Source organism: Anser anser (genome assembly GCF_964211835.1).
Source record: "Anser anser genome assembly, chromosome: 13".
NCBI classification, from domain to species: Eukaryota; Metazoa; Chordata; class Aves; order Anseriformes; family Anatidae; genus Anser; species Anser anser.
The window spans coordinates 15554093-15568843 of record NC_139734.1 but is presented as its reverse complement, the minus strand read 5'-3'; the positions used below and the strand labels follow the sequence as shown (position 1 = coordinate 15568843).

The following is a 14751-nucleotide window of genomic DNA, read 5'->3' as shown; positions in this document are numbered from 1 at the left end:
AGCCCGTCTGGAGCGGGCGGTGGAGCCTCAGATCGATTTCTGGCAGCAGTGTTTGTGAGCCCTGGTCTTGAAAGCCAAATTGTAATCGTGTGCTCCTGTTACAGCGGCTGCCTCACTCTTGCAGGAGGAAGTAAGGAGACAATAAAATATTTCCTTTTTGGAAATGAGTGTTAATCAAAACGGGGCTTTGAGCCAGGGCGAGGGGAATACAGGGACCAGCTGGGACGTGGGATGCTGGGGATGGCCTGGCCGTGGGACAAATTGGTGCCACCAGGATGTGATGTCTCACCTGCTGCTGCTGCTTCCCTGGACAGTGGCCTGCCCATGCATCACTTAATAAATAAATAAGGGGCAGCTCAACTCAAGATACTGCATAGGTAGGAAGGAAAGAAGTGAAAATAATTTTCGGAAAGTGCTAAGTCTGGAAACTCGGGCCATGTGTAGGTGATTGTACCTGGGATTTGTGTGTCTGGGATTTTCTGAGTGCTTTTGTAACGGTGCTGATGTGGATTTGGTGTTGTGTGTGACCCCATGGTATCTCTTCAGACAGACTATGGGCTTGGATAGCCTGGCTTCATCTCGAGCATGATGCTGCGAAGGTATTTTGTGTGAGCCCAGGGAGTCAGCTGCTGCCAGGGCACATTGGAAGGGTGGTTGCACTTGTGCTGCTGAAATGATCCATGCTCCAGTTTCCATGTAGGAAGTCCCTGTCCTTCTCAGATATCTTGAGACAAAATCCGTCTAAAATCTCTAATAAAATCTCTAAATTGCTTTTGAGAGCCTGGGCATTGCTCTGTCTTGGGAACAGCCACTGTTTAGGGGAAGAGAATTATGCTGATGTTCGTTGCTTTTAAATCAGTTACTGAGCAAATGTCTTTTCCGACTTCTGTGAGCACAGGTAGGAAGCAGAAATCAGAAATAAAGGGTTTGTTACTGGAGTGATTTAAAAATGGTCAACAGGTGCCCTTAAATAAGTGCAAGCCCTTCATGTTACTATAGGGATCAAGAACTGATTTTCTGCCATTTGCTTTTCATCAGACAGTTGAGATAACTTAAAAGAGAATTTGGCCAGGAGAGATTATAAAGGAAGGAATTTGCTTCTTAAATAAATAGTCTGCTCCCCATTGTTGGAGACTTAACAGACTGATAAAAGCCTGCTGAAATGAAAGGGAGCCTGGAAAACCAGTCTCAGATCTGCCTCGCTGTAAAGTGAGTGAGGCCAATGCACTTCTAAAGACTTTTTTCAAATTTTTGATGTAAACTGAACTTAACCTAGTGGCTTGACTTACCTTCATTTATTCAGATGAATAAAGGAATTTGCTAGACATGCATTTTTCAGAAATTGCTTATAAATTTTATTTTAAAATAAATGGAGTACACAAATAGGTATCCTGTTTTTTAGAAATAGCTGGCTGTTAGATACTTGGCTTGTAAATTTGAGAGGGAATTTATGGAATCACTTGTCCTTTGCTTGAAACGCGTTTTGTCATTCGTCTTTTAAGAGGTGTGCTTCTTTTTTTGCTATCTTTATAACCCCATTATTTGGATGTTGGAGCCTCCAATTAGTAAAAATGTGGCTGGGGGGGGGGGTGTTGTTAACAGAGTGCTGTGTTCTGTGTCTCTTTCCTTTTTTCCCCAGAAATGCACTTTGTGTCGGGGTCGGAAACACGTGTGGCTTTGCAGCAGTAAAATGCCTGGACCTGTCCATCTGTCCAGTTATCAGGGCAGAAATGCCCCTTTTCCCAGGGTTTCCGAAGGTTTTCCTACTGTTGGGCGCAGGGGTCTGTCAGAAGCCTGGCTGGGCTTGCTGGCCGAGCAGCTGGCTTCAAGTACGAGCTGTAGATGGAGATTGTCATCTCCGCAGCAAATAGGAGAGAGAACAATGATATGAATTTGAGTGTAAATATTTGTGGTAAAAATGGTGAAGGTGAAAGTTCCCCAGTGATGTGACATCAGTTCTGAGCGTATTATTGATATAATTACAGCATGACAAAAGCCTGCTAGTGCTGTTTTCAGTCATTTATTTTGTCCTGTTGGATTGTTTTAATTAACTTTTCCCCTTTGGAGGGAAAGAGGAAAATAGGAAATATTTGGAGTGTGCATATTTCTGTGTACAGCTGAAAGAGAAATGCTGGTCTGCTGACCCCGAGCTCTGCCAGCTCAGCACTCCGGGCTGCCTCTCTACCCGTAGCGTGTTCCCACAAGGCTGTGTTCAGGCAACACCATGCTGACCCCAGTAAGCCTTGCTGTATGGATCAGTGGCTTGTTTCCCGCAAACTCCCCAGCCATTTTGGACAGCGCTGGACAAGGATAAAGATTACTGTTTCCTTTGCAGTAAATCACTTCCACAGGAGCAACGTTCACCCCCCTGCAAATGATGGGCGCAGGTACGGATGTTCACCAAACCACAGGGTGTTTCCAAACAGGTCGCATCCCAGCAAGAAGCAGAGCTCTGCAGGCTCCCTCTGTCCTCAGGCTCTCCTGTATTGCTGAGCTCTGCCATGCCCCTTCAGCAGGCTACCTGGTGTCTCCCTAAACCAGTGCCCCAGCACGGACAGGAGCCTGGGCACTCAGACCCGAACTCTTTAACCCTTACTTGAGCTTCAGCACCAGATCGTAGGTATGGGGTACATGGGAAGAGGTTTACCTCTTTTTGGGCTGACAGGTTACCAGCACAAGAAGCAAAACTGGGTTCAAAACCATGTTTTCTCTGGGGTTAGCTGAATTCAGGGGCGGGACACCTTCAGCTACCCTTTGAGTTTAATAGTAGAGAGAGAACAAAATGAGATACTCTGCAAGTTTTTCCAACTTCCCTGGCAATAACATCTTTGTTGGTGTGGAGGACAGGGACTGCCTTGCAGCAGGTAGGAGCTGTCAGGGTTCAGGGCAGAGACCTCACAACTGTGGTGAAGAGCATCTTTTTACGGGGTTCTCAGAAAATCTCCTCTTTCAGGCTTGCAAGGGATAGAAGTTTGTGTGCAGGAGCTGAAAAGTACTTTACAGGGCAAATGGGGAGATGCAGGTGTGCAGATAGTGGACCCGTGCAGTCTGTAGATTGTATACGTGCCCCAATCTCAGCTCCTACTGCAGTGGTGCCAGACAAGGCAGAGGCTCTCCCCAGCCTCTCCCACCCTGCTGCAAAACAGATCTTGGCTAATCCTAGTGCAAGGATGCCACAGGACTGGGGAGGTCTCCCCTGTTTGTTAAATGGGACCGTGGCAGTGAACGTCCTGTTGTTCATCCGCTGCATCTAAAAACAGAGCTACCTTTTTGCTGCAGAAGCCTCTTAAATCCCTCTCTGCTTTCCCTCTTGTGCTTCCATGTCTTTGGTTGACCCTGCCTTTCAGGGCCCTTATTCTTCCCGCTCCCCTTGGTTTTTATAAAGAATCATGTTCATCCACCACTCGTGCCAGCCTTGACTGTTTGCATTTTTAACTTTGTCTTTATTAAATTTTCAAGAATCTCCTAAGCATTCACACATCTGTCACAGCACAAAGCGGAATATTACTGGATGCTCAGAAAAGCAAATTATACAATACATGTGCAAGAAATATTTAATCAAAAGCACCACTGCCACATGTTCAAGTACGAAGCTCTAGAAAAGACTTTTACTGCAGAGTCATTTTTCCAGAGAGATTTTTCCCAGGAGTTTTGTTTTTATTGTTGGAAAGTCCGCTTGGACTATGGCACCTTGGGGAGCGCAGCCCTGAAATCAGCTTCTTCCATCGTGCCCAGCCACAGGCATGCAGTGGGAAGCAGTTGACGACAGGCCTTAACAAATATGCAACAAAAATGCGCGCACGAAAACAGAGGCAGGGAAATGTCAGTTCTAATTGGTTCCTTGCAGGGCCTTGGAGGAGTTCCTGTGCTTTGCTTGCTCCCTGCAGGCAGGGTTGGTCTGGGCACACTGGTCGTGCGAGGTCTAGAGGCAAGCGGCTGTGGGCACGAGTGTTCCTTTGTCTCCTGGCCTCTGGGCTTGTGCTGGTGGGCTCCGCTGTCCTCTTTGACAGTTTTTATGGGGGATATAAATAATAAATGGGTGAGCCACAGTGCGACTAATTGCTCAGTGGTTGGACGCTTAGAATGTAATGGTAGCACGTTTTCAAGGTATTTTGGGTGGGTATAAATGAGAAGCTAGCATACAGGATTTTTATTAGAAAATTCACAGGGAGTGTGTTTCAAAATACCAGGGCAGTAGATAAGCCGAACAATTAAAATAAATGGATTTTGAGCTTGGCATTTTGATAGGCACAGATAATTAGAGGAAGATGGTTTGGCTTTGGTCGGTAGGCAGTGCTGGCTTTGGCAACTTCTAGCTTGGCTCCCACGAGAGCCTCACATGGCTGCTCCCCTGCGAGGCAGGAGGGTGGTGGGCACGGAGGTGAAAGGAGCCCCCTCTAATTTGGAGACTGGGTGGAGACTTTTCCTCTCTTGGTCTGATGGTGATGGAGCGAAGGTAGACAATGTGAACCCTGATGGCTTAAAAGTGGGAAGACGGAATAACTAAATTGTTTTAATTTTTATTACTAATGCTTTGAAGCTAATCTCATAGGCTTTGGGAGCTTAAGTCCATAAATTTTATAGTGACAATATTGTAAAAGTAATCCAAAAGGCTGTCTTATTGTTGGGGGAGAGAGGGAGGGGTTGAAGCATTTCCTAAGCTCCAAATTTGTTCAGAGAAGCAAACCTTGTAAGAGCAGCAGTGGCACCATCTGATGGGTTTTGTAATGCTACAGACAAAAGTAATTATGCTGCCTAGAAGAGCTTTTGTCTCCAGATAATGTTGTTAAAAACTTGCACTGTAGTGTAAATCATAAAGGAACAAATCTAGAGTCTGCTCTTACTGCTGCCAGGGGAAAAACTCTTGGATTTTGTTTCATTTCTGCTCAATGTATTGAAAACCTTTTCCAAGTTTGTAAATAAATATTACCTGCTGTTTGAAAAATAACTTGCAGTTCATCTCACCAGTAGTGCCTGTGGCAGCCAGGCCGTTATTGCAAACAGTTGTTTCTCTCTTGGTGAGCTCTTTTGTGTCTTTTAGGAATAAAAGCTGTTGCAATGAGTCTGAAGTTCTCTGATTCATTGGAGGTATTAGAGAAGTATTTTCTTCTCTAGAGCTCGCTTACATGTGAATGCCTATGGCTGCTTTCGCAGCTTCCTAGCAGTACCGTGGCAATTGCCATGTCTGAAAATGTTTTGGTGAGCTTACAAAAAGCAAAACTTTTGGTATTTCCTTGATGAACATTTAAATTTCCATCTGTGAGCATCGGGGGTTGTGTGGTGTCTTTTTTTGTGGTGGAGTGTTCTAGATGCATGGGACTCTTAAATGTTTGGGTACCTGGGACCTGAACAGGATGCAGCAGTTGCATTAGGAACACGTTAATTCGCTGGAAAATTTTCTACTAGCCTGCCTGGAGACACAAGTTTTGCCTCAGGATGGAAACGATTTCCATGGTCTTAGGGATTCCAGTGCCTGGTTCTCTCCCAACGTGATCCGTGTCCTGAGGAGTAAAGGGAGAGCACCCCTTTTTTTTGGTGCACCCCTTTTGCATAGAAGACTTCTGTGGTTTGCGGCACAGAGACGGACAGCTATCCATGCAGGAAGCTTGTTTGCAGCCAAATACCAGCTGCACAGGGGCATGTGGGCAGGCACAGAGCCTGCCCATGACACCTGTCCTCCTGACACCCGGCCACCACGTTGGACGCTGCTTTCCCCTCCTTCCCGCTGCGGGCTGGCTCACGCCTTCTCGCTGTGGTGCTGTGGGGAGGTGGAGCAGCTGGCTTGGCTGCTGGCTTGGCCGCTGGCACGTCTGCTCCCTGTGGGTGCACAGCTGGTTTTGGTGGGGCCGGTTTTCGGTGAGCTGGCGTAGAGGGACGAAGGAAGGACATACCTCACTTTATTAGCAGCAGCGCCCTTTCCAAACACCCTCAGCTGCTTGTGAGTCTGCACCCAGATCTGTTGCTGCTCTGTGTCCACAGCTGCTTTAGGGTTTCAGCTGTGGCTGCGCCGAGTCTCCAGGGGATGCTGTACGGGAATGGCTCGCTGTGCTCGCTCGTTCTGGCTCCTTTACGTTCAGGCGACTACATCGCATAATCTCTTAAATAAACCCATCAAATCCCAGGCTGGGCTGGAGCCTGCAGCCTGGGGGAGCCAGCAGGTTAATCCAGAGCTCCTCCAGCCCCAGTCCCTTTGAAGTAGCTGCAGCTCAGGAGCAAATGCGCCTTCTCAGGAAGGCTGGTGTTTTAACTAAGCAGCAGACTTTTATTATCTGAGCTGAGAACTCAGTGATTTCCTTCTCCTGCCAGTAATCCCCACTCAGGGCACTATTACGCTCTTTTACAATTTATTTTCTTTTCTCTAATTGCCAGTTTGCAGTGGCCATGCATCCCTGTGCCGCATTCTGGGGAGCTTTTGCACTTTGAAAGCAGCTTAGTCCGTCCTTCCTGGCCACTGCAATCCCTCTTCAGGTGCTTGAGGGGAGTCCTGCTGGAAAAATAATACGTAATAGCTCCTGCTTTTCAACTGTTGCCTGATAAGTGTGCTCTAGAGCAGAGGTTCAACTACTTCATGCATCCTTTGTGAGCCCTAATAAGCTGCCCTTGACAGAGCTAGTCAACAGATGTGCAGTACCAGTGTACCAGGTACGGTGCTTTGGAGCTGGTGGTGCTCTGGCTCATGTCCTGCTTCAATTCCCCAGGTTTCACCTGGCACAATATTGTTCTTCCCTCTCTTCCCTCCTGTCCTGGGGTAGAGAGCTGTGATGCTGTGTATTGCTAAGTTGTTCCCAGGTTTTGTCCCTGGGCTGGCTGAAATGACTTTGGAGTATAATTTGTGTATGCATTTAGCTCCGTCGTTCCTGTGGGTGAAACGTGTTTAAGAGCTACCCAGGCAGGACTTTCCAGCATGGTGGCCTGCAGCAGCTCAGGCTGCCATCTCCATAAGCCAGACTTGTGGATCAAGGCTATTTAGATTTTAGTCCATGCAGAAGTTTTTTGGCGTTCTTTTCTTGCTAAGAAAAATCTTTTCCAAAGAAAATGATATAAAAGCAGATAAATAACTTTATAACACGGTTGAGTTCTGTTGTGTGTGCACAGCTACAGTGACAGCGATAGCAAAATGTGAAGTAGGTACTGCAAGGCACATTGTGTACTGGACAGAGGGTGCAAGTCTGTCACTACGCTCCGCCAGTCCTGTTAAGGTATTTATTCTGCTTCAGCTAGACCTACAGACCAGCTTCCTTAAATTGCAGTTTTTGAAAATATCCTTGAAATAAATTAAAAAGAAAAAAAAAGAAGATTCAATTGTCCTCCAGCAATAGGAGTTCCAATTATGCCATGTTATGAGCAGGGCAGTTTTTACCGGCAGCAAATCCAGCCTGTTGGTTTTGAGAGAGCAGAAGCCCATGCTGTTGCTGTAATGCTGCATCCCTTTCGCCTCCCTTCGAGGCTGGCTCCCATGAGCGCAGGGGGCTGCCCCGCCAACTTGCCGCCTCTTTGTGCTCGCAGTCTGGCTGTGGGTCACTTCTGGTGGCTGGGGGTTTAATATTCATGTAGCCAGCCCTTTGTGAGGAATAGTTCAGAATAAGCAAGTAGGGGAGCTGGTTATAAAATATTTTGGATCTGGGAGACTTTTTTTTTTTTAACCAAGTTTTATTATTTCTTGCATCTATTAATGGGGCAGCAGGAGGCTCCATATGCTTTTATAGTCCCTGTTGTGCTCTCTAATGGTTATATGCAAAGGCTCCAAGGCGCATAAAATAGACACTCTTAGCCAGTTATTATGATAAAAATTATGTGCCTGTCATGACCTTTAAAGCAGTGGGACTGTGTGTGCATGCTCTTCTGATGCGCCACTGTTCTCAATTCCTTTCTGAAGCATTTCTCACTGTAGGAGGTTTGCATAGGAGTTTGGAATATTTTTCTAATCAGCGAAGGGTCTCTTGGCTCTGATGATAACTTCCAAAGCATAGAGGAGCAAGAAGAAGGAAGAGGGGACGATTTTTTTTTTCTAAGGGAACTAACAGAGAAGAGGTTAAAGGCGAATGGTGAGGCACAGCATGAAAACCCTGGCACTGTCTGCAGTGCTGTCAAAAATGCTGGCCCAAAACGTGCTTTGTGCTCTTTGTTGAGGCAAAAGCTATTCTGGTGCTCTTGAGGATAAAGGAGAAAAAAAGTTTCATAATCCCTGTGCCCTATTTAAAGAAACTTTTTTTTTTTTAAAAAAAATAACTTTTTATAGCAGAAAACCGAATTTGCTCTCCTGTCAGAGCCCAGACATCTACCCCTCAGCATCGGCTGTGCTGTTACGCCTGGCAAGCGTTGCAATGTTCTGCATCGGCACGTGTGAGGAGCGAGATGCCTGCTGTCATGGGGAGGGAGGCGTGAGGAGCGGGCTCTGTGTCCTTCACCGCTGCGTCCCTCAATCTGTGGTGTCAGGAAGGAAGGATGGCTGCCGTCTGTGAACGCAGATGGCTGCGATGGGCTTGCTCGGGCAGCGCGAGTGTCGAGAGAGCTCAGGCTCTTGCTTTGGTGTGCCTGGGCTCTGCGGGTGACACGCGCTGGCGTGTGCCTTAGGGGCATGTCCGGGACATGGGCACGCGCCAGGTGCGGTGGCTTGAAAACCTGTATTTGGTAATTTCTGCTATGATTGCTGCTTGCACCGTAGCTTTCTGCATGCTGGTATGGGGGACAGCAAAAAGCATCGGGTCCCTGTCTGCAAGGTGCGTGCGCCTGGGGAGAAACCGCCTGGAGTGCCGGAGCCGTGGTGGTTTCCAAAGGTCGTGGTTAATGCCGGAGGCCAGGCAGGGCGAGCAGCGGGGCCCACCACTGCTTGTGATAACGTTGATATCGAACCCCCGTGGAGAGGCGTCAGGCCACGCTCAGCTGCACCTCAGGCTCAACAAATGGAAGAAAATAACACTTACTGTTTTAAAAATTAAACATTCCCTTTAATTATTGAACATGAATAATTTCCATGCAAATTGAGCCTGGATGCATATTTCCAGAGTGACACAGCTGAGAGCGGCTACGTCGCAGGGTGTCAGTGACCTGTGAGCTGAGAGGCTGTTCGTTATTTTTAGCATTTTATGACCAGTACCCTGGAGAATGGGATGCAGGCTGGTGGTGATATTTGGCCAAAGAAAAGGAATTTAGTTTGCACTCGTGGCCTCCCCTACAAATGCTTTAACTTGCAAACTGGGACAGGAGTGTGTAGATAGGTTGTCTTCACATAGTTGGGTATTTTGGAAGCCTCCTGGTTAGGACTACAATTAAGGGAATAACTGCGGGGTGGCTGCGTTGTTGGAGGCTCTCCTGCTTGCCGCATGAAGGTGTGTGCAGAAAGTCCTTGCCTCTTTGAAGGAAGAGAGGGGAAAATGTACACTGGTTTTTCTTGCAAGTCGTCGGTCTCAGTATGAAACTTGCTGCTGTGCTTCCTGGGCAGCTCGGTGCATCCTGAAGTGTGTGAGAGCGACCTGGCCATGCACCCACAGATGGATGCTGTCACAGCCTGTCAGCATCCCTTTGGGCTGTGGAACAGCTCATGTCCAGGGCAGATAAAAATGTCGGATCTGCAGCTCAAGTGAATCCTGGTGCATTTGGGAAAACTATGGAGCTGCAGAGGCTTTTCAGGTAACTTTGAGGACACTTAGTGCAGAGTTGGTTCTGAGGGTCGGCTCCATGATTAAACTCGTATATATTTTTCTTTTCATAATGGAATGTCAGCATTTGCTGTTTCCTGATTTTCAACACTGTATAGTTTGTCAAACATTTATCTCTGTCTTGAATTGCCTTGAGATAGAACTTCTGTTAATTTCAAATCAATATGGAAGAGGGAGCGAATGAAATTGCAGTCTAGCCCTTTTCTTGAATCAATATTTTCTTTAAAAGCTGAAATGTTAACTAGATCATAGTTTTTGCCATTTTGAAATGTAGCTTGTGTTTGAAGGATATATGCGTTCCCCTGAAAATTGCTGGTGATGGTCAGTTTTGCAGCAGGCATCGCTGCTGGTAGGCATTTGACCCAAAGCGGGCAGGATGGGGCCAGCCTTTGCAGCTGGTGTGGTCTAATAACCTCCCTGTTTCTGAGCTCATCATCTTAACTTTTTTTTTTGTTGTTCTGTTTTGCAGAAGCCTTTGAAATTGTAGTACGGCATGCGAGAAACTTCACCAACAGCATGTTTAGGAACCACTACCAGAGCATGGGGACCAGAGCTCTTAAGTTTGTTGGAGAACTTTTTACTGATGTCTCACTGTACATACTGGGCTCTGACATCAGTGTCAATGACATGATAAATGAATTTTTTGACAGTTTATTCCCTTTGGTCTACTCTCATTTGATTAATCCTGGCTTCCCTGATCCCTCCGTAGAAATGACTGAATGCCTGCGGGCAGCCAGGAGAGACCTCAAAGCCTTTGGTAACTACCCTAAGATGATGATGACGCAGGTGTCCAAGTCACTGCAAACCACGCGAGTCTTTTTACAGGCACTCAACCTGGGGATCGAGGTTATAAACACTACTGACCACTTGAAATTCAGCAAGGACTGTGGACGAGCGCTGCTAAAGATGTGGTACTGCTCGCACTGCCAGGGGCTCCTCATGGCCAAGCCCTGTGTTGGATACTGTGGCGCGGTGATGCACGGATGCCTGGCGGGCGTCGTAGAGATTGACCACCACTGGCGAGAGTACATCAGCTCTCTGGAGGGGCTGACCAAAGGCATGCACGGCATCTATGACATGGAGCATGTCCTCCTGAACCTCTTCTCCCTGGTGCGGGATGCAGTTGTCTACGTGCAGAAGAATGAAGGAAAACTCTCAACAACTGTGAGTGGTTTTCTGCAGTTCCTCATGCTCTTTTTCACAGCAGGGCTCGGTTGTGTACCACATGTGCTACGTGGTGTAACCAATCCATCCCTCTCCAGCCGACAGTCACCACATGCTCTGATTTCCAGCTCCTCTCTACTTCCTCCTCGGTTCTCTGATTTTTAAAACTTTTGGTAGCATTTGAGACTGGTGTTTGTGGGGACTGGGCTTCGTCTTAGGGCTTTGCCTCTTTTCAGATTGGTCACAACTGAAAAGTGCGGATTCATTCCGGCATCAGCCTTGTAGCTGGGACAGTAGATCAGGAACTGAGATGTCCCAGCATCTTTTGTTCTTCCTGGGTACTCTTCCTGCTTTGGGTAGGTCTTAAAGGATGTCCTGCTGTCCAGGTGTCCCCTGTCTCACTCATTCTGACGTGAAGTGCAGTAAACCTCAAATTATATGTGAGTGTTTATATTAGCAGGGGCCAGACTTGCGTTGCCCTGTGGTCTCTTTTTCCTGGTGTGTTGGGCATCCTGGGGGATGGTCTTTAGGAGACCATCTGTGGTTCAAAGGTCATGGAGCCGAGCAGGGTAGAAAACTGTTTCTTCATCACTTAACATCACGAAAATATATCTCCAAATAGATGCCAAGTAGAGGCATATATTGTGGCATTCCATGTTTCTTGATTTACTAAAGGAGGTCTGGTTTTCCCTGTATTGGTAACTCATTCCGATTTTGGGCTGCATTTAATCCCAGGGGTAAGGTTATTTCTTATTTATTAGGAGTGACCTGACATTTTAAAAACACATTGTGTGAATTTCTGAGCCTCCTGAGAAACTGAGGCTTTCTTGTTCAGAAAATAGTGCTGCTCTGTTTGAATGCCAAGGATAAGTGGAATGCGGTAACATAACGCTTGTTTTGCAAAAGAGATTTTCTTGAGACACAGTTGATTGCTCCATGCAGGTAGGGTAGAGTTGGGGATGTGGGCAAAGGTGTGGGAATGTTGTTATGCTTTGCTGAAAGCCAACAATGATTAAAATCTGCCACAGTTTCCCTGTTAGCTGCTTGTTCCTGTCATTCTTGACTCCTGTTTACGAAAGAGTTGTGTCTATGTAGGTCACTGTAGTACTTGCAGTGTAAGTAACTTATCTTTTTTCGGGCCGTGGCAATGGATTGGATTATGGATTTTGACCTATGGGGCATTCAGCCAACAGCACTCTTCTATGCCGTTTTATGTGCCACTTTTGCTCAGTGATTGCCTGAGACGTGCTCTATGAGGACTGTGAAATGATGTGGTGGCACCTTGGTGGTTTCACACCCCTGGGGTAGTTTGGCACATTTGGTGCAAACTCCCTTTATTGCTTGGGAGAGGTTTAGGGACCAAACCTCCAGGAAGCTACATTACACATCTTGCGGTGACCAGGAGGTGGCTGTGACCAAGGCTCTGAGGTACTTTACAGGACACCGTTTTTTAAGCTGCTTGTCAAAGACTGCATGCCTTAGCTCTTCCCTGCAGAGAATCCCTAACAGCAGCCTACCAAGCATTTCTCGTACACCCCAGACCACTGGGAGGTTCCAGGTCCCAGGGTGGCAGCTCTGCCAGGCACAACTTCTGGTATTTTGGAGCCAGGGAAGTAACTGCTAGGGAACAGCTGTGCTAGAGGACAGAGAAGCTGCTCTGCTAATAGCTTGGCCTGGAGTTTCCACATAGTTGGTGCTAAGGAGGACAAAGTGCATAAATTCACAGACAACACTCTGAAATTTGCTTTATTTTGTAATTTAATTTTGTTATGTTTTTCTTCAGTGTTGCATGATCAAAGAATGAAGCTCCAGCTGGTCAGAACCTTTCATCCTTCTCAGGAACAGCAAAGGAGCAGAGATGTAGTTGTAGGTTTAGCTTTAGGGCAGGTGAGAGACAACTCATGCAACTCATTTACAGGTGGTGGTGATGTATATGAGGGAAAACCTAGCTAAACCGTGAGCCCAATTGGCATTTCCAGGGCAGTAAGAAACAAAACTTCCTTCTACACACAATGTGTGTAGAACATTGTATTTGTTCTCAAAAGATTGGAAGCCATACTCAGCTGTGAGTGAAAGCATCCAAAACATTTTGCACCAGTAAACATGGTGTGCTTGTAGATGGGAAGGCAGGATGGAAATACTGCCTGTATGGGCTGCATGCCAGGTTGTGCAAGCACATGCAGTATGTGTTGCTGTATAGTCCTGAAATGAGAAGTTTTTCCTCCCATATTCTTTTCTTGTTGGCACAACATTAAAAATGTATTTTTTCTTCTTGAAGACTTCCACGTATGCAGTGAAGGAACATGACTGTCAATTATATTATCAAATAGAGACCTTGATCTGTCTACTGAAAATGTGTTTGTGGGAGGACAAGTAGACAAAGAGCTGCCGAAGTTAACACAAGCCGTGGCAGTAGAGCCATTATCTGCCCATCCTTAGCCAAATCAGAACATAAATTGACTTCCTTGAAAATAATAAAAAACCAAAACAAACAAACACTGAGCACCACATAACCATTCAGTGCTTTTGTACTTGACAGAGTAGTTTGAATTCATTAGTGCCATATATAGTTAGGTACTTCAACATAACTCCTCTTGATTATTTAATACTTGAGAGATTCTTTTTATTTGCTCTAAAGACATTTTTGAGTTATAGGAGTGCAGAGGAAAAAATCCAAGGCAAGCAAGCCAAGTGTCTATCAATTGTCACTAAAAGAGGATGGCCACTGGGTCTTTAAAGTTAATTCTGAAAATACTGCTGTTGCTCAGCTCGAACTCTTATGTCAAACCTGAGCCAGGAGCAACTGTTTTACAAATGAAGCTGTGAGCTGTTCAGTAGAGGAATAGGGCAGTGATGGAAGAGCTGACAGTTATAACTACGGTGTTGCAGGTGGCCCAGCTCTGTTGGTCTGTATGTGTCTGGGATCTGGGGTAAACATCTCTGCCCGTCAGTGATAGAACGCAATTTTTTTGGTTGTGCTGGAATGAAAGTTTCTCTGTTAAACTTATCAGCACATATCGAGTTTCAAAGAATATACCTGGAAGCAAACAGTTGTAGTTTCTGTTATCCTGTAAATATGATTGTTTTTAGATACCATCGTCATATCAAAGTCTAAAATGCCACAGGAGTTGTCTTTGAAACTGTGGGGCTTTGCTCTTGTGCTGGCTTTTTGTATCAGCCTGTTTTATTTCTGACCTTGGCCACAAGCATTTCTGTAGGCAAAGTTCAATTCACCTGCATGTTATTAAGCCTGTGATTACAGGTTATTTAATTGTCGTTAAAATCTACTGGAATTATGGAAAACTTACTTTCCATGCCCATAGTGATTATAGCCTGAATAACAACACTACTGCCCTTGTCTGTCCTTTAGACTTCTTTGTTTTGTCTTTGGCGGCACTTCTGCAATGGTACTATTTTTTCCTGATGTTTTGGGTCTGTGTGGGCATTACCCAGCAAAGCATCCTTCTTCCATGTGGCTGCTCCTTTGTCCCTCTTTGCCACCCTCAGGCTGTGTTGCAGGTATTTCCACAAGGATCTGGACCCATTTTGTAGCTTGCAGCAGACCTAACTACAAGAGGGCATTTGAACCTCAGCTCCAGAGGTGTTGCAGAGCCTCTAGGGAGGTTTCTGTGGAGCTCCGCAGACCCTAAGATAGAGGCATGCTGCTGTTGCTCTGCATGTGGAAATCACGTGCCTTCAGGCATGTATTTAAATGTAAACCGGTGGTGTTCCTGGTGAACAAATGGCAATGCAGAAGAATGAATTCCATAGCATTATGGCAGGAGGCAGTTCCCTCCCAAAGCCTTGCTTTAATACAAAGCCTTGCTTTAATACTTAATTTGTCAGCAATGGTGGTGTTAGGTTTAATCATTTCTACAACTTTTCTGTTTAAAAATGTCACCCCTAAACTATACTATTAAAATACTTC

At 46.1% G+C, this 14751-nt stretch overlaps 1 protein-coding gene across 4 annotated transcripts in view; it reads left to right on the top strand.

The window, feature by feature from the left end:
- The window catches only part of GPC3 (glypican 3), a 148945-nt gene that overhangs the window by 55573 nt on the left and 78621 nt on the right, over window positions 1–14751 (top strand). For all 4 annotated transcript variants that reach the window (XM_083796865.1, XM_083796866.1, XM_083796867.1 and 1 more), the window contains exon 3: window positions 10129–10823. In XM_083796865.1, coding sequence (XP_083652991.1) covers window positions 10129–10823 — 695 coding nt within the window. The remainder of the gene's footprint in view (window positions 1–10128; window positions 10824–14751) is intronic.